Source organism: Labrus bergylta, chromosome 15 (assembly GCF_963930695.1).
Source record: "Labrus bergylta chromosome 15, fLabBer1.1, whole genome shotgun sequence".
NCBI lineage: Eukaryota > Metazoa > Chordata > Actinopteri > Labriformes > Labridae > Labrus > Labrus bergylta.
The window spans coordinates 23,712,616-23,738,012 of NC_089209.1; the positions used below are offsets into that span (position 1 = coordinate 23,712,616).

General features: G+C 40.7%; 2 protein-coding genes across 2 annotated transcripts in view; both read left to right on the forward strand.

Annotated features, from left to right (window-relative positions):
* Positions 1 to 2,613, forward strand: part of ube2j1 (ubiquitin-conjugating enzyme E2, J1) — a 49,348-nt gene extending 46,735 nt beyond the window's left edge. The window contains exon 8 of the mRNA XM_065963530.1: positions 1,497 to 2,613. Within this exon, the coding sequence (XP_065819602.1) occupies positions 1,497 to 1,781 (285 nt within the window). The 3' untranslated portion in view covers positions 1,782 to 2,613. The remainder of the gene's footprint in view (positions 1 to 1,496) is intronic.
* A 2,126-nt stretch (positions 2,614 to 4,739) lies between these two features.
* Positions 4,740 to 25,397, forward strand: part of LOC109997941 (gamma-aminobutyric acid receptor subunit rho-2) — a 38,709-nt gene continuing 18,051 nt past the window's right edge. Inside the window, exons 1-3 of the mRNA XM_020652620.2 lie at positions 4,740 to 7,025; positions 13,887 to 13,993; positions 23,954 to 24,021. Coding sequence (XP_020508276.1) covers positions 6,904 to 7,025; positions 13,887 to 13,993; positions 23,954 to 24,021 — 297 coding nt within the window. The 5' untranslated portion in view covers positions 4,740 to 6,903. The remainder of the gene's footprint in view (positions 7,026 to 13,886; positions 13,994 to 23,953; positions 24,022 to 25,397) is intronic.

The following is a 25,397-nucleotide window of genomic DNA, read 5'->3' on the forward strand; positions in this document are numbered from 1 at the left end:
GATTATTTCTATAAAGTTGCACAAAAAAAAAAAAAGTGGCACAAATGTGGAAGATGTTCTTGCAGGGTTCATTTATCTGTTTTAATAAACTCTTCTTTTTGTTTAGGGACATTAACGCCAGAGACAATTTAAGATGATTTCAGATTAATATATAGAAGATTTTGATGATCATAGATTGTTCATGCCAAAGAAAAGTTAACCTTAAAGGTTTATAATGTTTATTATTTCTTTAATGACACAAAGAGGACTTCCTTTAAACATGTGCCCTACTGTGTTGTTGTTTTTTGTCACACAAGATATTGTGATGAATCCTAATAAACAAGTAAACACACACACACACACACACACACACAACTATGAGTCAACGGTTTCCATCTTCAAAGTTGTGTTTTCACTCTGAGAGAAGGTAATATCTACTTTAACATGTTTAAAGAAACTCAACCTGCGTGATTCATTATTTGGCCTTCAGTGAAAATCCATGATGTGCTGCGACGCCTGCCGTTGTTGAGATTCTCCAGAAACGTTTTAACCAAACCCCATTCTAAAATAATAAACACTTTAGAAGGTTTACGCTGGCCCTCCTGCTGATGACCTGACTAAGCATGATGTGGTTAATTGAGCCTCCTCTCAGTCTGTTAATTGTCATTTAATCTCATTAAAACCTCTTTATTTTGGGTTCTGAGTTACTGCATTATAAAAGTAACTTTAGTGTTACTTGTTTTGCTTCAATCCTCAAACTTAATGTTGACATTATTTTGGGTTGTTTTGGCACTGTGAGAGAAAACAACTCCTTGTGAGCTGCACCTGGGTCTCAGTGTTTGCAGCTCTCTGACAGCTGGTTTAGTAGAAGTGTGTGGTTTGACTCCATACGTCGAGAGCGTACTGTCCTTGGCGATGGAGAGAGTTTTCCTTCCTGCACATAGACAACTCAGCTATATTCTTGAGCAGGGAAAAACATATTTTTTACTCCAAGACAGAAAGCTCACACCTGAATGATCATCAGCCCGTGGGTTTGTTCTCCCAGGATGCCATTGGACTGACGTTAGCGTGACCTCGCCTGCTGAATCCATGTCACTAAATCTTGTATAGTTGTCGACTGTTTCATGTAAACTAAAGAGGAATGAGTGCTTTAAAAATGTCTGCCATTGTAACAACTATTGAATCTGAAGAGTAGCTCGATACCCTTCACTGCTAGTAACCACAAATTATAGAGGATTTAAAGTAAGGCGTGACTAAGAAACTCCAAATACTGCTTGTTAGAAACAGTGAAACTGTCACTCAGACAGATAGGCCGGATCTTCACAGCTGAAACTGAACGCCATCATAGAAATCCCGGGGAGAATCCAAGGCAGATTAAGTCAGCTGTGTGCAGCTTCTGACAGTCAAATAGAAACAAATGCTTCAGAAATGATTCTGTGGTAAAAGTAACACAAGGTGCATATTGTTTTTGTTATGAAGACTCTTTGATGCTTAGTTTTTGTCTCACTGCTCCACAGGCAGAGGCTTCAGAAGAGGAGCCTCGACCCACTGCCGTCCCCAGTCCGGGTCGCCCCCTCAGCCCCCGGCAGCGTCGGGCTCAGCAGCAGAGCCAGCAGGGTCAGAGAGACGGCAGAGACGCAGCCAGCAGGCCGGCCTTCCCCCCGGCTCCTCGCCAGCAGCAGGAGGAGGACATCCACACGGGCTCTGCCGTTCTCATCGTGCTCCTCACCCTCGCTCTGGCCGCTCTCATCTTCCGCAGGATCTACCTGGCTAATGAGTACCAGTTCGACTTTGAGCTGTGACCAGCGAGGCCCCTCACGCCCTCCTTCTCTCGAGTCCAATCCTCCTACCACAGAACTGTGACCCGCTGCAGTGGAACCAGAGCCGAGTCAGCGGCTTCCACAGACTTTCCTCCCACTGTGCTCGTCAGCAGAGGTTCAGTCTCCTCTGAGGGGAGATCTCATTCCTGCAGTGGAGGCACTTTAATCACCACCAGACCTCCTGGGTGTCTTTTAATCAGTGTCCATTTTACTCTCCAGTGTGGTGCATTTTTTAAGAACAGGAAGTCACACCTCCACACACACACATCACATACCTTCTTTAATGTGTCTGTTGTCTGTCCTAGAGCTGCATCATGTTCTCATTATTTAATTCAAAATGTAATTTAACATGTAATCCTCATTGAACTGTGGGAGGGGTTTGTCTCACTGTCATTATTGGAAAAGTATATTATTCACAGAGAGTGTGTTTAGGGCTTCTTCTTCTTCATCATCATGTGCTTTAATGTCCTGTTGGGTCACTTCAGTCCATTATACCTCTGCAGCAGCCTCAGCGCTCCAGCCTCAGCGCTCCAGCCTCAGCGCTCCAGCTTCAGTTCATACAGGTGCGATTGATGTGGTACGTTTTTAAACGTGGGCTCTAGTTTGGAGTCTAAACGACTATTAGGTACAAAATGTTTTGGGATCAACCCAGTAGATGTCTTCATGAGCCTGCGGCTAAAACCGGCTGTAGCGGCTGCAATGTCATTCTTGGATCAAAGGAGCCTGTTAAAGTATGTTTAATTCTTTCAGATTGTTATTCAGTATGTTAAGTGTCAGGCAATGTTACAGAAATAAACCCAAATATTTAATCCTATTTTTATGCCAGAAACATAAACTGTGTGTTTTAATGTGTGTGTAATTCCCAGCTTTGAACTAACAATTAAAAAAAGATACACAATGCTCACCTTTAAGAGACATTAGTACCTGTTACCCAGTAGTGTAGTGCAGGTTATACAGGGTGTACTGTACCCACTTGTTTTCCAGTCTCCATAGATCCCCGTTTCTAAATCCACTCTGATTCACAATATTCCAAAGTATGCTGCAATTTTTCTTCCTAGGATCACAAAGGGATGATACCTCTCTACCCCCTACTCTGTCTCCTATTGGCCAGTAAACACTGTTGCCTTTTTTTGGTTGGTTTAGTAAGAATATCAGGGTAAAGCCTGGCTCACACTGCAGGAGTTTTAAAATCCAGTAGCATCACACACTTCTCTCTTAACAGAATCCTAACAGATCTTCTCCATGATCTCAAACACGCTCCCACTACAAGATATAAAAATCTTGGCGCATCACAGACTACAGGATTGACTTAAGATTATGGTACCCGACAGAGGAACGCACCACCTCACATAAACAATGGAGCAGGCAGTTAAATTTGCAATTATAATGCTTTGTGCAGAGGTAAACACATACATGTCTGGGGAGACGCCGACAACATGTGTTGTATATTCAGATTGTAACTACGAGCATGCAGTTGTTCAGCGCCCCCGTTCAGGTTGCCATTTTGCCGCCGGTCACCGTAACACTTATTACTGTCCTCCCTCGTCTCTTGGTGACTGCAGTCATACTCGACTTCTGTCAGACGCTTTCATGACGTAATTGTAACACTCTAAATATCGAACCTGTTTGAAATAAATCGAGGCGTTCCCGACATTCACCGAGCAGATCGGGGATGTTAAAATAGGATCCTTGTACGACTCGCACTACAAGAGAATCTGAGCAGATAATCGGTTCAGAGCAGCCTTGAGTCTTGAGCGACCCTGCGGTTGTCAGGAAGGAAGAATCGGACCCGATAATCCTGCAGTGTGAGCCAGGCTTTAGCCAACCAGAGGGCGAGTCGGAGTGTTTGCCATCAACCTTTTGATCCTTACTGTCAATAATATGCCAAATTATGCAGGGCCTGGATGTAAGAAAAAAAAAAACTACCCTTAAATTTAAAACTCCAGCTGCACTGAAAACAACGTTTAAACTACAGGAAAGCATTTGAAGGTCAAGAAAAGACTTTTGGAGCAACAACAAAAAAAATCCAAAGACAATTCTGTGAAGGGAATAGCTCTGCCAAATAAAACTATGGTTTTCTGAAGAGCACAGGAGGGCAGAGTGCTTTGAGCTGTTATCACCATGGAAACGTTTACTGGTGAGATAATTTATAAGACTATTTTCACCAGTTACCACGAGTCTGATCTGCAGCAGGTTCAGTTATCAGTCTGTATTCCTTCAACACAACTGGCTTTTTTTTTTAAAACATCCAACAGATTTTTTAAATTTAATTTGAAACAGGAAGTCATTTTTCTGTGGACGCTTGAATCCCTCTGGTTTGTGACAGTCTTGATGTTTGATGGTGTTCACTCCACGTCTCTGTGCATTAGTCTCTTGTTTGTCTTGCATTTTCTGAAGCCGACCGCAAACACTAATTTTCCCCGTATAAATAGACCCGCACACTGTCTGCCGTTTACCCTCTTTGATACACTCTGAGGAGGGTTTATCGCTCTGATGAGACTCGGAGAAACTGGGAGGTAATTTACATTCACTCTTTGCTCCTCATAACTGACGGCTTTCTGACACGAACAGAACTCGGCAGCATGGAAAAATATCTCAGAGGTGCTCGTAGCAGTCGACCTATTGAGGGGAACAAATCTGTCTCTGTTGTTTTTCTGCATTTGGAGCAACATCTTACACCTGCACATGTTCAGGTTTGACTTGAAGGCAGCACAGTTTCTGTCTCTACAATGATTCTGCTCTCGGCTGGTGTACGGGATATAAACAGAAAATAAATCGCCTGAATGAAACTCTGTTTGTTCCGTGTCAGATTTCATAAGGTCTTGTTCTGCCTCCATAACCAACAAGGGAATATGTAGCCTGTCTTTTACTTTGAAAGGACCACTGTGTATGATTCATGGACATTCAATGGTAAAGGTGTATTAAACATAGCAAGGTTCTTTATTAGTTATCTACGCTAAACAATCTACAAAAAATGAAGCAAATGCAGAATTGATAAAAACTGCAGTTCCCCGAGTGTCCACTTGAGGCTGTCTCCAAAAGTGAGTCAACTGTCATAGAGACACATGTTAAATACCAAACTTTACAGCAGAAATAAATGTGTTTACAGCCTGGTACATAAAAACTATAGGGGTCATTTTTCAATCATGACAACGATAAGTGGATAATGGATTTTCATATAAATCATCTGTTTAAATTATATTATATGTAGTTATGTTATCACACAAAAAGACCGACTATTTGTCCTTTTTTTTCCCTCAAAAATCCCACCAACAGCACAGACATGGCCTGGATGTTAAGTTCAGTGACTAAATTATCTTAGGTTACACAGGCAGCTCCCACCTGTCACTCAAAGAGGCCACGCCCCTAATTCTACATCACTTTAAGCCTTAATATAATGTACACAGGTGAGTTGTGTAAATATTCAGCATGCGCAGAAGTCATGAAGAGAGAAATGAACTGCAGACACAAAACAGTTTTTTCTACCAGGCTGTAAAAAATGTAAAGTGTAACATGGGGCTTTATGGGGATTGAGTCACTTCTGGAGACAGCCTCAAGTGGACCCTAAAGGAACTGCAGTTTTTGGCACTTAATTTCTCAGCAAGAATGTTACCATTTGGATAAATATCTGACATTGTCCTTTCAAATAAATATTGTAAACTCTGATATGATCTTTAAATGGAGCTGTATGGATACAATAATAGAATATCTAGTTTAAAATAAAAATATTTTGATTGTCCAAACTCATTATGGGTCAAAAAAGATGGGGCAGGGATTTGGCTAATATTGGAAAATGTATGAAAAATATTAGGGATTCTAATCAATTATCTGTATCAGGTCGGATATTGGTGTAATTTACATATCGTTGTTGAACTGACAGACTTGATCTACGTCACCTTTAAAGACAAAGTTTAGCTGTAAAGACATTCAGATGGAACTGCATGAAGCACCCTCAAATCAGGACATTCAGACGAGATGAAACAGCTCCTTCTATGTCAAAAAAAACTACAATTCTTACTCTTCAGTTAACACATTTAATTTGAAAACCTTCAGTTGTTGTTGCTTCCTGTTTGTATGTGAAGCCAGCACAAAGTTCAGAAATAAAAATGATTCCATTTCTTTGGAATCATTTTTATTTTTATATGTTTTGATTATTTTTTGCTATATTTACTTCAACTTTATGTAGCCTTACACATAATACCAACAACTATATCAATGTTTATTATGGTTAAAATATCAGTACATATATCGTAAACTGATTGGAACTGAAAAAGTGGATCGATGCATCTGTATAATAAATTAATCCTGACTGAGCTGAATCTAAGGACAGATATTAGAATACTACATGAAGTAGCCTATCATATCTTGTTTGGTTTCTAAAGTGATTTACCATCCTTTAACTGACTGAAGGTTAGAGAGTCCTGAGTGAGACAGATGTGAACATCAGCATATTACCTCAGAGAGAGAGGATGCCCTCACACATGTCCCACACTGCAAAAGTGTTAGAAATAATTAAATAATGTCCAACGCTGCAAGAAATGCAAATAGAACCGTGCACTCATGGAGAATTAAATCAGAGAAACATGAGACATTTTTGCATGGCATTTTAAAACATTTTCCAAGCAGATTTTGCATCAAATCAGAACTCCTGTTCTTGTTTCCTGATTTTTTTTTCTTTCTGTATATTGTCATAAAAAATAATAAAGTACAGGGAATATGGGACAGCTTGTTCTCTTTCCTCTGAGAAAAAACGTCCTACTCTCCTCATGTCTTTGCCTCGGATCGGCTCCTCAGAGGGGACGTCGTCGTGTTTCTGTTTTCTGCAGCGCGCGCGGCTTCATTTGGTGCTGATGCTGCGCAGAGAAAAAAAAACACTCCAGAGTCTGAAGACCAATCAGAGCGCGGATCAGACTTCAGCATCCCGTCGTTCTCTCTCTCTCTTCCTCCTCTCTGACTCTTCTCTTCCTCCAACACAGTTCCCGGACTCCCTGCATTCCTTCTCCTGCCGCCGCTGACAAGACGATGTTTCCGCGCACCGAGCGTACCGTACGCACACCCAGAGCGGCACTGATCAACTCGCTGCGGGACTTTTAAACTTATTATTATGCCCTGTTACGCAAGGTTTGTGCTCCTGATCCTGTGCCTGGTCCTGATCGGGGAGTGCAGGAAACACAGAAGTAGGAAAAAGCGCTGGTCTGCGCCGGCGGAGACGCACAAACCCGGGACGTAAGTAGCGAAAACCTTTGATTTGTAATATCTTTATTTATTAAGCTTTCTTTAAGAGATGTACATGGCCATCCAAAGTCACCATGGGACACACAATCAACAGGAAAATCCCTGGCTCTTTCTTTATCGTTACTCTGAGAGCTTAAATTTACGCACAACTGTGTGCAACAGACCAACGAACACAGAGTGTTCTCTCCTCTTCATTACCAAGAATAATCAGAATCTCAACATTTACTTCCAATCCTGGCATACTCTGAACCCTTTCACATCACTTTACCTTCTAAATATATGGGTAAAGTTGCGGCATTTGGTTTTTATTTTGTGCATGAACCGAACAGAGCGCAGACACTGACCCATCGTCCTCCAGAAAACTTGTGTTTGTGTTTACATCGGAGGAGAAAGTCCCTCCCTGCAAGAACACAGTGAATAATGTTATTTCAGGTGAATTCTTTATGAAGACTCTCAGAGAGGCCAATTCTTCCCTTTAATCCTGATGTGTGGCTGTTTTCTCCTCACTGACAGTCAGACTTCAAACAGGATCAAACTCTGCAGCAGCTTTACTTCATTTCTCATTATGTAGCATGGATTTATTCTGCAGGAAAAACCTGGATTTTGGACGATCTAACAGGCTCTGCTTTGAGCCATTAAAAAAAATACAGCATCTTATTGTTAAATCAACTTTATTTTGTAATCTTTTTTTATTTGCTCTTACACTTTCAGAAAAAAATAAGTCGACCTTTTCAGATTGCGTCTCATACCAGAATAACAGTTTTACAGAGGACAAAAAAAGAGGACTGAATATTCTATTTTTAGTTGCTAAAATCACAATTCAAGACTGATCACAGAAAATACAGCAAAAAAGTTCTGAGCAGAATCGTATACGTCCTGCAGAAGCAGCTGCTTTCAAGATGGATTTCCTGTTGTCTAAATCTGCAGAACATCCATCACCTTTAATAAAAATCAGAGAGAGAAATCATTCAACCTGTTCAACGCCAGCTGCTCAGTTTGTCTTAGGAGGAGCAAAGCAAAAAAAAAAAGCAGACGACAAGATAAAAATCTAATTTTATGCTTAGAAATGTTTTTGTAATTTATTATCCAAACCTCTGATACCTAATTTCTACATACATACAAACATACAAACATACATACATACACGTGCTGCTCTTCTGCTGCTGGGATTGGTCCTCATCAGACTTTGATAGAAACAACGTTGATCAAAAAGGAGACACTATGAGATGTTTTTAAAGATTTGCATTTTCATGTTGGCTTGTTTCAGAAAATCACAACATGTTTCATCAGAATAATGTTGTATGATTCTGCACCAGTCACTCAAATTGTCAATGAAGAAAGCAGGGAACTGTTTATTCCTGAGAGACATAATACAGAGAGCGACAATCAGCAGCTTTTTGTGGAGCTCTGTGTTTTCTGACCATGACGTCTTCATATTATCAAGAACTCTGATAATATCATCCAACCATTCATCTTTTAATGAGACTTGACTTTTGGTAAGAAACAGCGGCCTCTAGTGTTGTTTGTGGACTCATCCATCCACGCTGACCACCTCGCTGTACAATCAGAGACTGCTGTGTCCCACACACACCAAACATACATCAGAGAATTAACTCTTATAACGGCTGACTGTGTGGTCGCCTCGCAAGTCCTGTGTCAGGGCCGAGAAGTTACACTTCAAAACAGAAAACCAATACATCCTGTGACTGTACTACAACTCATCGTCGTAGTAGTCCACTTATTACTGTGGAATTCTCTGTGATATCAGATGTGCCTGCAAAACTCCTCCCCTCTGTAATATTTTAGCCAAAATGTGCCTAAAATACATTAAATTAATTGAGCTTTGGGGTTGATTTCAGGGAGCTAACATGCTGCTAACTAGCTAACAGGCTAGTTTCTTCGATTAGCCCCTTCCCCACGGCTACAGGTAGTTAATATCAGGTTTCTATCCGTCCATAAAGAGATGCATTTCCTTGCGTTGGACACTAGGATGCATCATCTATTCTACAGATCTGCCGACACCAGTCATATACAGTACAATAAGTGGAAACAAGTCGCCAGGCTCAGTGACGTCTGTTGAGGAGTTATGAAGCTGAACAATGGTGGTCGCCACATTGGAAACACTGACTCCACCTAACTCCACCTAGCAAATAGGTGGAACTTGTTATCCAGCTAGCATATGCCAAACGTTGGAAACAATACAAAGCTGACAGAAGTCGAGTCAGGGTTTAAGCAAAGTGAGGCAGAGCCTTATGGCTTATTGCTACAACGCACAACGTTGGTTAAATCAGCCTTATTATGTCACATGACTAATCTGCATAACTCTTAACCTTAATGAATTCAAAACGGATGATTAATACAAAATTTACCCCTGTACAGTGTGTACACACATAGAAATGAGCTTTAGAGACATTTTCATACCAGGCTGTAAACATGTTTATTGCTGCTGTAAAAATTGACATTTTAATAAGGGAACTAACAGGGATTATCTGGCTAATAGAGCCAGCCTCAAGTGGGCACTCGAGGAACTGCAGGTTTTATTATACTTTTGCGTTGGCTTGATTTCCAACACCAGAGGTTGCAGCTTGATTTCCTACGTAAATGACAGGAGATACCTGTCTCTCTCTCTCTCTCTCTCTTTCTCTCTCTGTCTCTCTCTCTCCCTCTCTCTCTCTCTTTCTCTCTCTGTCTCTCTCTCTCCCTCTCTCTCTCTCTTTCTCTCTTTGTCTCTCTCTGTCTCTCTCTCTCCCTCTCTCTCCCTCTCTCTCTCTCTTTCTCTCTCTGTCTCTCTCTCCCTCTCTCTCTCTCTCTTTCTCTCTCTGTCTCTCCCTGCAGAAGTCTGTATTTGTTTTTCAAAAAGGTACACTTAGAGGGTTGAGGAGTGCAGATATAATTTAACTATATCAAAGAAATGCTTGCCATTTTTGCTCCACTGTCACTCACCACTCAATATCCTCATCGGGCTCACACTGCTGATAAAAGGTTACAGATTGTGCTGATGTTTTACCTGTGGAAGAAGAGATGATTAGTTGTGCTGGTTGTCTCAACCTTTGTTTATTTTTATTTTCCTCTGATTGGATAAGCTGAAGACATAAAAACAAATGAGCAATAACACATCAGATGGTTGCAATACTTCCTGATAAGGATGTCAATAACGTTCTCAATTAAAAGGCAAATCGGCGTGTTGTTTGTTTGAAAATTCGCCCGCACTCCTTTTATTTTTGTGACGTTTTATACCTGTGCATTTAGCTTTTCTCTTTATGGATAAGTTCTGTGCTCCATCTACTGAAGTTTGCTGACTCATTTTCTGTATGTTAGGAGGCACCACAGCTCATAAATCAGCTATTCTTGTATCCAATGTGTTTTGCTGTTCTGCCTCTAAGTTGCCCTTTTTTCCCCCATAAATAAACTCACATTACTAAAATCTGTCCTTTTTTTTAAAGCAGGTGTTTGCACTGTTTAACTTCAACAATAATTTTTCTGTTGTAACCAAAAAGAAAGTGACTTGTTCACAGAGTTTATAATCATCAAGTTTGAATGTTGTTCTCTGGCAGTTTGGTTGGCGTTGTGGAGAGTATTGAAAGACCACAAACAGAATAACAGAAGTTTTCAACTTTGGGATCAAATCTTTGATGCTATTTTAACATTTCATGTCTACGGGTCACTACAGAGGAAATATATTCAAGAGCTGTTTTCTCCTAAATATGGATGGAATGGTTTCTCAACATCACGAGTGGACGTTAGTAAGTCATCCCATACATTGCCACCTAATGGCCAGAAGTAGTAAGTGTACCTGAAATGTCTCCAAAATCAAAATGGCCGACAGAAGGTCACAAATGCAGTGCAGCTCAACAATACCTTGAAAATCCTGCTATTCTACCTGACCCCTGCAGGTGACATCAACTAATGAGCATTATTATAACTGTAAAATGTACAGGTATTGAGGGATGCCAGATAGGCTAGCAGCTATGTGTCATGATTTGTTTTTTTATATTTTCAGTTTAGATTTCCTGTCTTGTTTTAGTTTGTCTTTCTTCCCTGGTGTTGCTTTTTTTTCCTTTCATAATTATTTAATTTAATGTTTCCTAGTTTAGTCTTTAGTGTTTCCTGTTTTATTTTGTAATTTCTTATCCTGGTGTTTCTGTACTTCCTGTGTGTATTGTCACTATTACATTCTTGAGTTCTCTGTCTACAGTGTTTCCTATTTTGTAGTACTTGTCACCAGTGTTTCTTGTCTCACTTCCTCCCTTTTTCTGGTTAGCTTCCATAATGATGGCTTGATTGTCTTTACCTGTGTCGTTAGTCACACCTGTGTTGTAAGTCTCACCTGTGTCGTTAGTCTCACCTGTGTCGTTAGTCTCACCTGTGTCTTTAGTCTCACCTGTGTCATTAGTCTTATCTGTGTCGTTAGTCACACCTGTGTTGTAAGTCTCACCTGTGTTGTTAGTCTCACCTGTGTCCTAAGTCTCTTAGTCTCACCTGTGTCGTTAGTCCCACCTGTGTCGTTAGTAACACCTGTGTTGTTAGTCTCACCTGTGTTGTTAGTCTCACCTGTGTTGTTAGTCTCACCTGTGTCGTTAGTAACACCTGTGTTGTTAGTCTCACCGTGTCCTAAGTCTCTTAGTCTCACCTGTGTCCTAAGTCTCTTAGTCTCACCTGTGTTGTTAGTCTCACCTGTGTCGTTAGTCACTCCTGTGTCATTAGTAACTCCTGTGTCATTAGTAACACCTGTGTCGTTAGTAACACCTGTGTCATTAGTCTCACCTGTGTTGTTAGTCTCACCTGTGTTGTTAGTCACTCCTGTGTCATTAGTAACACCTGTGTCCTAAGTCTCTTAGTCTCACCTGTGTTGTTAGTCTCACCTGTGTTGTTTGTCTCACCTGTGTCCTAAGTCTCTTAGTCTTACTTGTGTCGTTTGTCTCACCTGTGTTGTTAGTCTCACCTGTGTCCTAAGTCTCTCAGTCTTACTTGTGTCGTTAGTCTCACCTGTGTCATTAGTCCCACCTGTGTCGTTTGTCTCACCTGTGTCCTAAGTCTCTTAGTCTCACTTGTGTTGTTAGTCTCACCTGTGTCGTTAGTCTCACCTGTGTCATTAGTCTCACCTGTGTCGTTAGTCTCTTAGTTTTACTTGTGTCGTTAGTCTCACCTGTGTCATTAGTCTCACCTGTGTCATTAGTCTCACCTGTGTCGTTAGTCTCACCTGTGTCGTTAGTCTCACCTGTGTCGTTAGTCTCACCTGTGTCATTAGTCTCACCTGTGTCCTAACTCTCTTAGTCTCACCTGTGTCATTAGTCTCACCTGTGTCGTTAGTCTCACCTGTGTCATTAGTCTCACCTGTGTCCTAAGTCTCTTAGTCTCACCTGTGTCATTAGTCTCACTTGTGTTGTTAGTCTCACCTGTGTCGTTAGTCTCACCTGTGTCATTAGTCTCACCTGTGTCCTAACTCTCTTAGTCTCACCTGTGTCATTAGTCTCACCTGTGTCGTTAGTCTCACCTGTGTCATTAGTCTCACCTGTGTCCTAAGTCTCTTAGTCTCACCTGTGTCGTTAGTCTCACCTGTGTCATTAGTCTCACCTGTGTCCTAAGTCTCTTAGTCTCACCTGTGTCGTTAGTCTCACCTGTGTCGTTAGTCTCACCTGTGTCCTAAGTCTCTTAGTCTCACCTGTGTCCTAAGTCTCTTAGTCTCACCTGTGTCGTTAGTCTCACCTGTGTCGTTAGTCTCACCTGTGTCGTTAGTCTCACCTGTGTCCTAAGTCTCTTAGTCTCACCTGTGTCATTAGTCTCACCTGTGTCGTTAGTCTCACCTGTGTTGTTAGTCTCACTTGTGTTGTTAGTCTCACCTGTGTTGTTAGTCTCACTTGTGTTGTTAGTCTCACCTGTGTCCTAAGTCTCCTAGTCTCACCTGTGTCATTAGTCTCACCTGTGTCATTAGTCTCACCTGTGTCATTAGTCTCACCTGTGTTGTTAGTCTTATTTGTGTTGTTAGTCACTAAAGATAATCTTTTACATTAACCCCCATTCATTTTAGATTTTAAGTGTTTTCACCTGGAAAGGGGAGGGGCCATAGTTTGGACAAAGTACCTGGAATGGTTGCTATCATTAATTGGTTTTGTTAGAAACAACAACAATCCATTTTGTGACTTAAAGCCTCACGCTGGTTTCAGTCAATGTATTTCTATGAAAAAAAGTCTGGATTCAAATCCTCGCTTTCCCATAATATTTGCTCTCATCATAACTGTCTGCTGTTGTGCTGTTCCTGCAGCCTTCAGGCAAAACATTTGGCGTTAGTAAGGAGTTAGTTTGAACCGACAGAGCTTTCTTTTTGTCTGTTGCTGCTGGTTAGTTTGTGAGCCCCCAGAGGCTGTTGTCTTAAAAGCGAGTGGCGCAGGTTCAAATCTGACTTGTGGCTCATTACTCATTACTCACTTGCTTTCTGTCTCCCATTTCCAGCTCTATGCTGTCTCTCTACTGAATATCTTTATATAAAGATATAAAAAGTCATCAAATAAATCTTTATCAAGGCATGTTTTTCTTAAATAAGTCAGGAAATATTTAAAACTCCAATTCAAGATCTCAAAAGGACCCCCTCAATGGACCCTGAATGTGTAACAAATTGAAAATGTGTTCATATCTACTTTGTGCATTAAAGATCTTTTGAATAAAAGCGTTGATGTCCACTCAACACTTCTGTAACATCTTAGAAATTACAAATATTAAAAATAGATCAAAGTGACGTGACTTTGCAAGTCCCAAGAAGTAGAAAGTAACATTAAAAAATAAAGTATTGCTCTTTTATTTCATACTTCATGCATGAAAGGGTTAAAACCTGTCCTCTCTGTTGTCTGCCTGCAGCCCTCTGTCCAAGAAGGTATCAGATGGAACTAAAACCAAAAAGCTGAAGACCAGTCACCTCCTGCGCATCGACGAGCACGACTTCACCATGAGGCCGGCCTTCGCAGGTAAAAACCTGAGAGCTGTGTTTCGTCTGTGATTGTGTGTGTTTGTGTGTTGCTCTTCTGAGGGGTGTGACACACCCACAGGATTAGTTTCAGTTCACCCTTTGTTGAACCTGAGCATGAAGTAAATGTTGATAGCACGCTGACTGACGGAGCAGAAACAGGTTTATTTATCCCACCTGTGTGCTTTTCCACTCCACAAAGCTGAAGAAGATGGAGAAGAAAAGAGAGTGAAAGCCAGAGAAGAAGAAAGAGAATTATTGAGTTTTATTACACTGTGTGAAATACTGCAGAGATAACTTTGCGGCATTATGTTGTAAAGTCTTTTACTGTATAGGATGGGCTCTAAATGACCAACAGGTTCATCAGCCATGAAACAGGCTGTAATGGCTGCAATGTGATCCAAGCACCTGATCAAAGTCTGTCCTCTAAATGTTGTTGTTATTGGTTGCTTTGACATATGACGTCCGGTGGATTCAGTTCTGGGTTGCGGTTGTAACAGTGTTGGATTTTTCATTTGGTTCAGTTTGCTTTCACACTACACTGTGTCAAGCTCACCAAAGCCTGTTAAATGTTGTGTACTGTGGCCATTGACCACTTAGGGCCGTAGCTTCGGTCAGTGGGGCAATTAATCACTATGACCCAAAACAACAGGACAGTGGAAGAATGGCATCCCCTAGTGCGGTGCAGTTGGGTAGTATTTTGATCAACAAAATGGAGATACAGTTATACATGTATGTAGTCTGTGTCAGGTTAAAGTGGCAGATCGACCGCAGAGATGTGTAACCACACTTAGCACAGGCATCAGCACGTTAACCTGCAAGGAGGACTGAAGGCTGGTGTTGTTAGTGATGCTAATGTTAACCCAATCTGCAAAACTGTTTGACATGGTTTACAAACGGCAAATTTAAACCCACAATGCACTTCTTTTTGGTCCACTTCCCTTGTTTGGTCCGGAATGCATTCTCACCTACGCCAAACTGAACTCTGATGTACTTGGAAATGAACTGAGATCCCCAGAGTTTGTTTGAATAGTCACACCACCACAAACCAAAAGGACTATCAGACAGAAAGCACCAGAGTTCGTTTCAAACGGACCAACGGTTTACGTGTGAATGCACCCTTAATGTCTGACAACATTACAGAAAGGATCCTTACAGAGAGAGACATTTTTGCTACAGAGGAAGGTGATCTCATTTTAAAACCAGACACTTTATTTTATATTACAGACAAAAACAGAAATTTTACCTCACAGAACAGGAGTTCCTTTTTATTGTGCTCCTGTTAAAACGTCAATTTCACATCAAACACAGCCAAACATCAGGATTCCTCTGATGGACACTAACTTCTGTTCTTTCCTTCTATCTCAGCTGTCAGCTGAAATCTGTCGTACTTCAGCACTGAACCCAAATGAAATAAATAAAAATAAACATATTTTAATGAGATTTAATTACAATAAACAGACTGAAAGGAGGCTACTACATCATGATAAATGTAGTGCAAGTGTGAATTTATTGTCAGATCTGTCAGACAACAAGTAAACAAAGTGAGTGTGTGTGTGTGTGTGTGTGTGTGTGTGTGTGAGGGTGTGTTTTAAATGGTTTCTTGGATCTATTATAATAAAATAACTAATCAATGGGGCTAGCAGTCAAACAATAACTTCTGTATTGCTCCTGTTTTTGTCAGTGGAGTCTGATGTATTTGAATAGAGCGATGTTGATGCTATGCTGCCTGTCATCGATGTGAAGAAAACAAAAAAGTTCAGGCATTTCTCCAAGAAAACGTCTTCAGCCAGAAGCAGTATTTCAATTTAAGGCCATTGTGTGTGTCTTTCCTTCACACGTCGACTGTCAGGCCTGTGGCACTGCTGCTGTGACTTTCATGAGGCAATTAAAAACAAGAAGCTTATTTGTTGGACTAAAGAGTTCCATCCTCTTGTGTTTAGCATAAATGGGGCGCAGTTTGAACACAGGAGGAGGTGGTGAGCTAAATGAAACGTCCCATGGTGCATTTCATGCTCCTGTGAGATTGCAGCAGCAGACACAGATGGAGGCGAGGATCCCACTGAGGATCACTTTTGTCTCTGTCGTTTTCCAGCTTTTGTTTGTCGCTGCAGACGCAGAAGAAGAAGAAGAATGAGATGGTCTTAGTCAAACATCAGAAGAAGCTGACTCGTGTAAGCGCCCTGCTGCTGTGGGTGAGATTGTGGTGTGTTCATGTATCGGAGGAGGACGTCTGAGTGCAGCAGATGCTCTGGTTCCTCCTGGCAGTGGCTGCAGTGTTACTAATGAAAACCTCTTACACACTCGGGGAACCATATCGAGAACGATGTTGTTACTCGCCAACAGGGGTGTTGGTGAACTTTTCTGAGTTTCCATCTGATAAATCCTGACTGGAGCAGTTCGTTGTGTACGTCTGGACAGCAAAAATCACATTGTTATGATCCCTAATAATGAAAATACTGAACAGAGAAGTGGTAATTTTTCTAGTGAAGATTCTCCTGCTTCTCCAGTGGATCATGTTCGTGTTATCACCGGTGTGCAGGAGGAGCTGTGAGAGTTGATAAAGTGTCATGTCATCTTAATTCAAGCACCTGCACTGCTCAGATTGGTCCCCTGCGGTGGCCTCACAAATCAAACAGGAAGCTGAAGGGAAGAAGACGCTTGTTGGGACCAAATATTTGTCATCATATTTCCTGCGTGCCTCTATTTATAAAGCTCCTCCTCCCCGTCTGCCTCGGGTTTAGACCCGTCATGCATTAGTCACATTTGCATTAAAGAGGCTGCTTGTTTTCTCCTCGTTTCACCCGCTTCATTCATAGGAACCCTCCATAAACACTTCCTCTCTGCTGGATCTGTCTGCAGCAGCTGCTAATCCACAAACACAGGAGGCGAGCCGTCCAGCACCGCTAGGTAGAGTTGATACAGTCTTTATCTCCCTCTGCTCTGGGCACATGAGGAGAAATTATACAGCACAGGACAAAACAATCTGTGAAAATGTGACTGGGTAAAAGAATAGAGTGGAGCCGTAATTTGCAGATATTTGGCTTTCTGTGAAAGCTTCAATTTGAGTGAAAAAATAGTCTACTGTATCATCAGGGCTGTGAGGAGGATTAGAATTTTTTTTTAGAATTCAAAACAACATGCCCGCGCCCCATATATAACGTTTGAATGGAGAAAATAAGTTGTGGATGCTGTTTGATGTAACAAGTGACAGTTGGAACATGATGAGCCATATTTGTAATACTAAACAGTAAATCAATAATATTTCAGTCAAGCAATTACCCATGATCTTATTAGATTATGTCTGAAACATAATTATATACTGTCAGAAACTTATCATTTGTACCAGCATGGCACATCTTTGATTGTTGGCTTACACTGACAAAGCAACAAAGTTTCTGCTTGCATCAAATTTAAAATTGCTGCTCGCTTACAAAGCGGTGACAAAAACGGCTCCTCCTTACCTAAACTCTCTCATCCAGGTCTACACTCCCTCTCGCCCACTACGCTCCGCTAATGAAAGGCATCTGATCCAACCTTCATAACAACCCAAGTCTCTAATAGACTTGTTATTGTTATTGAATCTGTTCTACACAAGTTTAACATAAGTCACATGTCCATGTGACAATGACATTATGGTATTTATAATCAGAAAAACTATCTTAAAACAAGTTGAATATTTAATCTGAATTACTGCTTTACCCTCCTCTCTACGTATTATGTCCTGTCAAACACACAGACACACAAAACTTTTAAAAGTGTATCTCTAAGTTAAACCCCTAACTTATCAAGAGACATGTTTGTTGGTCTCTTCTGTTGCTCTCATCCAGGTGTATAAAGGTTCTTTCAGACTGTGAGCAGCTGCTGCCATCAGGCGTCATTGATGTTGTGCTTGTTGAATCAGCAGCAGCAGGTTGCAGCTCTGCTTCTGGATCCTCTCCGCTCTCCAACTCTTCTAACAATGTCTCTTTTCTTTAGCTGCAGGCTCCTTTATCCACCCACCTGCTGTGTTATCATCATGCGGCTGAATGAAGCAGGTTTGGCTGCCTAAAATAAAGAGAAGTGTTCGTAATATAACTAAAAAAAAACAGATGTAGGTACAGTTTCTCCACTACAGTTTCCCCCTTATGATCAATGCTGCTAAAGATGTGTTCTAACAAGTCTGTTGCCATGGTGACAGCAGGGTGCCAGATTAAACATTTTTAATCATCATCAACTCTGACAGCAGCAACACCGAGAAAACGGTTCACCTGAAAGCATGCCAGCTGCAGAAAAAACTTTTAACCATGCACAGGTGATTTAAAATTAAACTAAAACTAAAACTGTGCACGCACTTTGTTTAATCAGCTTGACAATAAGGCGATTTTGCTTTAATGCAGCAAACAAAGGTAATAAGGTAATACCCCCCCCCCCCCCCCCTTTAACACACCCCTATAATGATGAATCTTAGGAAGCATTTCTAGTCCACAGCTCTGCGGCACTAGCAGCAGTAAACCAGCCTCTTTATGTTCTACAGTTGGCTGGTTTACACTTTTGTAAAATAAAGCTGAAAAGAAAATCAATATCCTGCAGGTCTCTCTGCAGAACGACACAACCTGCAGGTAGACAGGAGGGGTGGGGGTGGGTGCACATTTATCCCTAATGGTTGGGAACTGGCCCTTTACTTCTTGATTTTTATTTCCTCCCTTTCTTTTTTGGCCGGATGCCTGCGCAGAAGTTCATTCTATTAGCATAAAGCAGTAAAGAGACAAGGTAAAACTTGCAGATCTTTAAAAGTACCTGCAGAAACCCCCCTGTAAAACTGCTTCCATAAGTGAAAGATTCCCCTAATGTCCAATTTCAGTCGTAACACTTATATTCTTTAGCACACATCAAACTAAGAGTCCCTCCACAAAACGTTCTTCCTGTATATTTTGGATTTATCATCCTTTTGTAGGCTGTAAGTGTAACTTTCTTAATTAAAGACTTTACAAACTTTCATGCAGCGTGGGAAATTAAAGTCCATAAACACAGGAACTCAAATAATTAGCCTGATAAAATATTCAGTAGCTGAATAAATCCCTGAACGTGCTTAATAAAATGTTTGCTTTTATGTCAGGCTGTGTATGGATTATGTGCTTTTGTTTCTTTTGTTTCTGCTTGGACAATAATTCTGTTTTTAAGAGTAAGACGTGGACTTAAATAAAAGCTGCAGGGGTTTTGTGGAGCTTTAGGAAATTATTGGTGTGCCTGTTCTGCAGCTTTGTGTGCTCATAAGCAGGATGTTTTTTATGTTTAAATTCACAGTGTGTACTCCTCTGTGATGTTAACACTCAGTGTTGTGTGTATTCATGTTTGTGGGGAAAAAAACACTGAAAAAAAACCTCTTGTGTCTCTTTTTACACAGACGACACGCTGCTTTATTTTTCTCTTATGTCAGCAGTAACTATGAATAAATAGCTCTCTGGAAATGTACTAATGAAGTTTGAGGGTTATTTCTGAACTTCTGCAGAAGTGTATGCTCAAAAGGTTTTCGAGTTACTCCAGTAGGTTGTTTCAGACTCCAGACCAACATGGCTTTAATGGCTGCAATGCAATCCTTTGGGGCTATTGCAAGCAAGAAAGTTAAGTTGACAGAATAGCCCTGTATTCTCTGGCTCCGATTGTTTCTCAGTGGAAAGGATCTGTACAGTAAGTGACTGGGACGTAAACTCTCAGTGAGTAGGAGACCTGTTGCAGGAACAGGATGGTAAAAAAATGAGACAGAGTTGGTGAGCGGAGTTTGACATAGCGAAACAATTGGTACAATTTAATTGCATTAATAATAGCTTCATATATTCATGATTTCAAAAGTTTAGGTGACAGATGTAAATTTATTGGTGGTCCATTGGACACCCAGCCTTTACTTTCATGACTGCTACATCTCCGTTTTCTTTTAATTTCACTTCATCAATCTGGGAGCCTATCAGCTGCCATCTGATGCTTTATATCTGATGGAAGCAACAGCAAACTTTTGTGGGTTTTTAAATATGACCATTGGAAAGCGATTAGAGACTACAGGCAATGACTTCCGTTTTGGTGCATTGCCTTTGTTTACATTCAGACTTGCATGCTGAGAGTCTAGAATGCTGTTGTAGTTGAAAGAAGAAATCCCAGCATGGATTGATAGCTGCTCGTTTACATAGATATATGTTTGTATACAGTTATGAAGCTAAATCGTTTTAAAATTACCCCTGATGGGTTTCCAAGACTGCATTGTGGTCGATGCATTTTCCCTCTTTTGTTTTGCAGGCGGCTCTGGCTCAGTGGTATAGTTGGTCATGAATCGACCAGAATATTGGATGTTTGATCCCCAATTTCCTGTTGAGGTGTCCTTGGGCAAGACTCTAAACCCCCATATCTCCTTTAACACTTCTTAAAGATGATATTAAGCTGTTTTCACATCTGCACTCCTGAAAATATCTAGATAACTTCAGGAGGACTGCTCGGGAGATTCTCCTGACCTGGCTGTTCACATTATGCTCTTCACAGGGAGAGATTGTACTTGTCAGATAGGAGGGGGGTCACAGTCACAGCAGTCACAGTATAGAAACGTCACTCCCCTTGCCATTTGCTCGAGGTTAATTCTCTAGAGAATATCCTGCAGCATTCTCACATCACCTCACTCAGACTTTCTGCGGAGAAAACGCTAGGGCTCTAGCAGGATAAACACCAGGGTGAAGTCTGAGTGAAAAATGTGGCTGTTTGCTTCCTCTTGGAAATATCAGGAGTTTTTCAGGAGTTTCCTGCAAGTGTGAAAGCCCTAATAGTCTTGCTTTTATATACTACTATATACCTGAATCTCTAATGTGACATTTTAAAATATTACAAAGTCAAAGGCTGTTATCAAGTAAAATAAATGCATGCTCTGAAGGATTTTAAACCCGTGTTAGAGTTAAAAGATAAGAAATGTACGAGGAGGGCTGATTCAATCTTAAAAGAAGAGCTGTTAGATGCTTAAAGATGGCCTCAAAACCAGAGAGGTGCTTAGAGTGAATTTTTGTTTTCGTGCATGCAGCTAAATCCCTCTGAAATACTAGTGGTTGACCAAATAAAATCAGAACTCTTCTGATACCAAAATCCAGTCCAGCGCCTATACAGATTCAGCATTTTTATTTTCTGCATTTTTATTTTGCGCCTCTCAAGTGCACTTTTGCTTGAAGCCTTGCTGTTTAACCCCAACGTATTACAATCTAAATCTTATTTTATACTCTCTTTTAAATTATTATTGTCCTAATGCTCTTTTGAAATGCTTTTATCTCGTTACACTGCTCTTGTGAAGCTCTTTGTAACCACTTTTTGAAATGTGCTATACAAAAAAAAAAAAAATAACAACTATTATTATGATGTTAAAGCACACAGATGTGATACTGAGGGCTACAAAAGACCAACAGCATTGTGAAGTGGAGCATTCCAGTGACGCATTTGTGGGCCTCATCTGATAATCAGTGTAGTGGAATAATTCGCTGATGCTGTCGGCCTAAAATAGAAAAACAGGAAATCTTCTAGGGGAAAACTACATGTTTTTTTTAATGTGTGCACAATTGTCCTGCTTGAGCACACACAAACTTCTTCCCTTCATTCTCACTCTGACGCAAAACAGGCGTCTGTACATCGTCATTTAAAAAGAAACACAGTTATATATCCATATGTCCTCACAGTGCAGTCCAGCTCTGGTTCTAGCTCTGGCTTCAGACCCGTCCGGCCCCATTAGCCCCGCTGGTCCGGGTGCTTTTCCCAGCAGGTGTCCGGTGTTGAACCCGGTGAGGCAACATGTCATCCTCGGAGCTCAGGGATTACAGAGTCTGGCACGTGATGTGGGACATATGGTGTGAGTAAAAGCAGGGAGTACACTCTGACGACAGCTGGACCGGGGACGATAAAATACCCTCTCTCCCTCTCTGTTCCAGGTAGCAGCTTTGTCATGCCACCCGTTATGTAAGGCTGGCACCCTCCCTGCTGCTCAGATTAACAATACTACAGCCGCCAATGTCACTTTAATACACAAACACAAAGAGGGTGTGTGTGGATTAATGAAACGGATACCAGGACGTAATTCAGTGGAACCTTAAATCACTTCTCCTCAATGCTACACCACACATGACTGAATTATAAACAGTATTATATTATGTACAGGAAGTTGTCATTTGTATGATGGTACCATTAAAGACAGGGATACGGACAATAACTGTTTTTATTCTAAATCTAATTAAATATTTGCATATCTTAATTTTGTTGGGAAATGTTCTTCCCTTGAGAAAAAAAAGGATATAACAGGATGTGAAGCAGTTTAAGCATCACTTCCCATCACCTTAACTGTATTTTCTAGTAGTGCAAGGGTTCCCAAACTTTTCGGCATGTGGCCCCAAAATAAGGTGCTAGAGACATGGGGACCCTCACTGTCCATGGAGGTGGTTAAAACAGCCAGGCAGACTAATAGGCAAATGTTATTTTAGTGATGTATTGAAAGAAATGCTAGAAGCAGAAAATAATGAATTTCTTGATATAGTTTTTTTGTATATATGTTCACAATAATGGTTAAAATATGCTTTTTTAAATCTATTTTTACTTAAATTACACGTGTTTTTGGAAGGAGTCTCACGACCCACCTCTCATGGTCTTGCGATCCCCACTTTGGGAACCCCTGTTCTAGTGAGTTTTGCACATTGACCACTATGATTTCGCCATTTTTGTAAACTCTCTGTGTTTTTTCACACATGCACAAAACTCCTGAAATATTCCAGAATTTTTTTTGGCAAGCTGCATTATGTGAAAGCATACGGCCAAGTTTTCATCATGACCTTTACCTGGAATTTTCCCTGCTAAATTTCCACGTGAAGTCGGAATAATCATTCAGATATGTGAACTGTCAACTCAGGAAGATTTCAGGGGCAGCCTTCAGAGCATGTGTGAAAACATCTTCAAACTGCGGTGTAGTGCTATTCACTGCAGGGTGGTGTTTTGTTGAAGAAACTACTTCAGAAGCAAAGATTTGCAGGCTACCATTTACTCCACAGCCAGATTTCTAACAGCTCCTTCAGTTCTGATCTGAAGTGTCTTCGGGCAAGATACTGAAGCCAAAACTGCTCCTGAATGCAAAGCCTCAGTTTGTGTGAATGTGATGAGATTACATCCTGCTGGTCAGTCTGATTCATTACAGCATCCTCTGACATCAGTGTGTAAGAAAGTGTGAGTAAAAGAGTGAATGTGACATGTGGCACGAAAGTGCTGCATTAACACTTTATCATCTAGCTGTCATGTTCGTACACTACATAAAGATTGTGATTATTTAAAGAACACTGTCATTGATAGTCATCTGTGGTTTTCAGAATGCTCCAAAATCAAGTTCTTACATATAACCCTATATTTAACACCTGCTTATAGGGCGGCTGTGGGTCAGTAGAAGAGTCTGTCGTCTCTCAATCGGAAGGTCGGGGGTTCGATCCCCAGCTCCTGCAGCCACATGTCCGCTGTGTCATTGAGCAAGACACTTAACCCCAAGTTGCTCCTGCTGTTTCATCAGCGGCATATAAATGTGTATGAATGGATTAGTTACTTCTGATTGTGACTTTACACAGCAGCCTCTACCATCAGTGTGTGAATGTGTAGGTGTGACCTGCGGTGTTAAAGTGCTTTGAGTAATCAGAAGACTAGAAAATAACTATACAAGCTCAAGTCTATCTACCATTTACCATTATGTGAATTTGTTCAAATGGTTTTCCAGGTTATTATGGCATTCATATTTATATGCAGTAGTAGTGTTTTCAGCACTGCACTTTAAATCGTTCTTCAATGTACTTTTAGTCTTGGTTTCAAGTCTTCTACGTAATATATGAACAAGCTGACTTTAATAAACCTGAAACAGTTTATGTATAGAGTATAGAGCTGTTTCTTTGTGACACACATGAATGCAAACTAACATCTGTTTGCTATTGGTCTGCAGGTCCAGCTGTTCCTGTGGGAGTGGACGTGCAGGTGGAGAGTTTGGACAGCATATCAGAGGTGGACATGGTGAGTGGCCTCAATGACACACTGCAGTATCTGAAGTATGATTGTTATTAAGTTGTCAAAATGCTCAATGCTTTAGAACTTTTTGATGCCAAAACAAAACAATCTCCCTTAAAGGTACCATAGCTATAAAAAACTTCAGACCTTCAGTCCTATTTTTAACTGAAAAGTGCTGCAAATGAAAGTGAACGAGCATGGTCAAAGGCTGGCGTCACACAAGATAATTTTAGGCGATTTTGTCCCCCTAACGAGGGGGGTGGGGGGGGGGGCGCAATTGTTGTCGTGGTATTAAAACAAGTATCCATATGATTTGAAGCTTACTAGAATCCTATCTAAGTTTCATATTCTGGTAAATCGGGTTGAGCTGCTATTAAACATGAAATAACTGCAGAGTGTTGATAAGTCGTTAAAGTCGACTTAGTTTGGATGTATTCAGAGAGGATTACTGGAATCAATTGAACTTAATATTCAATAAGATCTGAAATCTCAGACTCACAAACTGAATTGAATGAGATTAGAGAAGGACAAGAAATATCATGTCGTTATTAACACTACTGTTCCACTGGATTATGTTACTGGTGCTGAATTTGACCAGTAAATCTGTGACAGATTGAGTCCAAGGCTGCTGGCTTTAACAAATAAACTCAGACTGCTTCAACACATGGAGATTAAGCTGAGACAAGGCAGCTAATGATCCTAAAACTCTATCTTCATTAAAGGATAATTTTGCTTTTTTTAAATTTAAACCCTGTTTTTACATATTTTAGGTTCAAATTACTTAAATGATCTAAAGTTTTGGAATTGATCCAGTAGATTGCATCTTGCAGCAGCTGTGAAACTGTAATGGCTGAATACTAATGCTTTGTGGTAAATGTGCCCAATTAACTATGATAACACCCTCTAAAAGTTGTTGTTTTTGTCCCTGACAGGCTCAGATTGGTAAGTGGACTTGAACTTATATAGCACTAGACTTCTAGACTTCTTTTAACCAGAAAGTTCTATGCATCGCTTGCCTTAAACGTACCAGATTCTTTTTACAAAACAGTGAATTTACCTTATAAATACAAGTTCTTGTAATGAAAGATGATTTTTTTTAACTGCAGGTAACATTACTGATATATCACTGCAGCAACTGGTTACATTATATCTGTTTTATGTCATTTTCATTCAGGGCTGGAGTTTGACTTCTTTTCAGCCTTTGAGTTTCATGGCTCAGACCAGCCCGCTTTACTTCACAACCTTTTACAGGAGATATATCGTTTTAGCCTTTCTAGTATAGAAGTCTGAATCAGTGAACTATTTTCTACGACCTTGTTATTCATATTGCATTTGATCAGAAATCACATTTCCAATTCAAGCACATACCTTCAAGCACATAC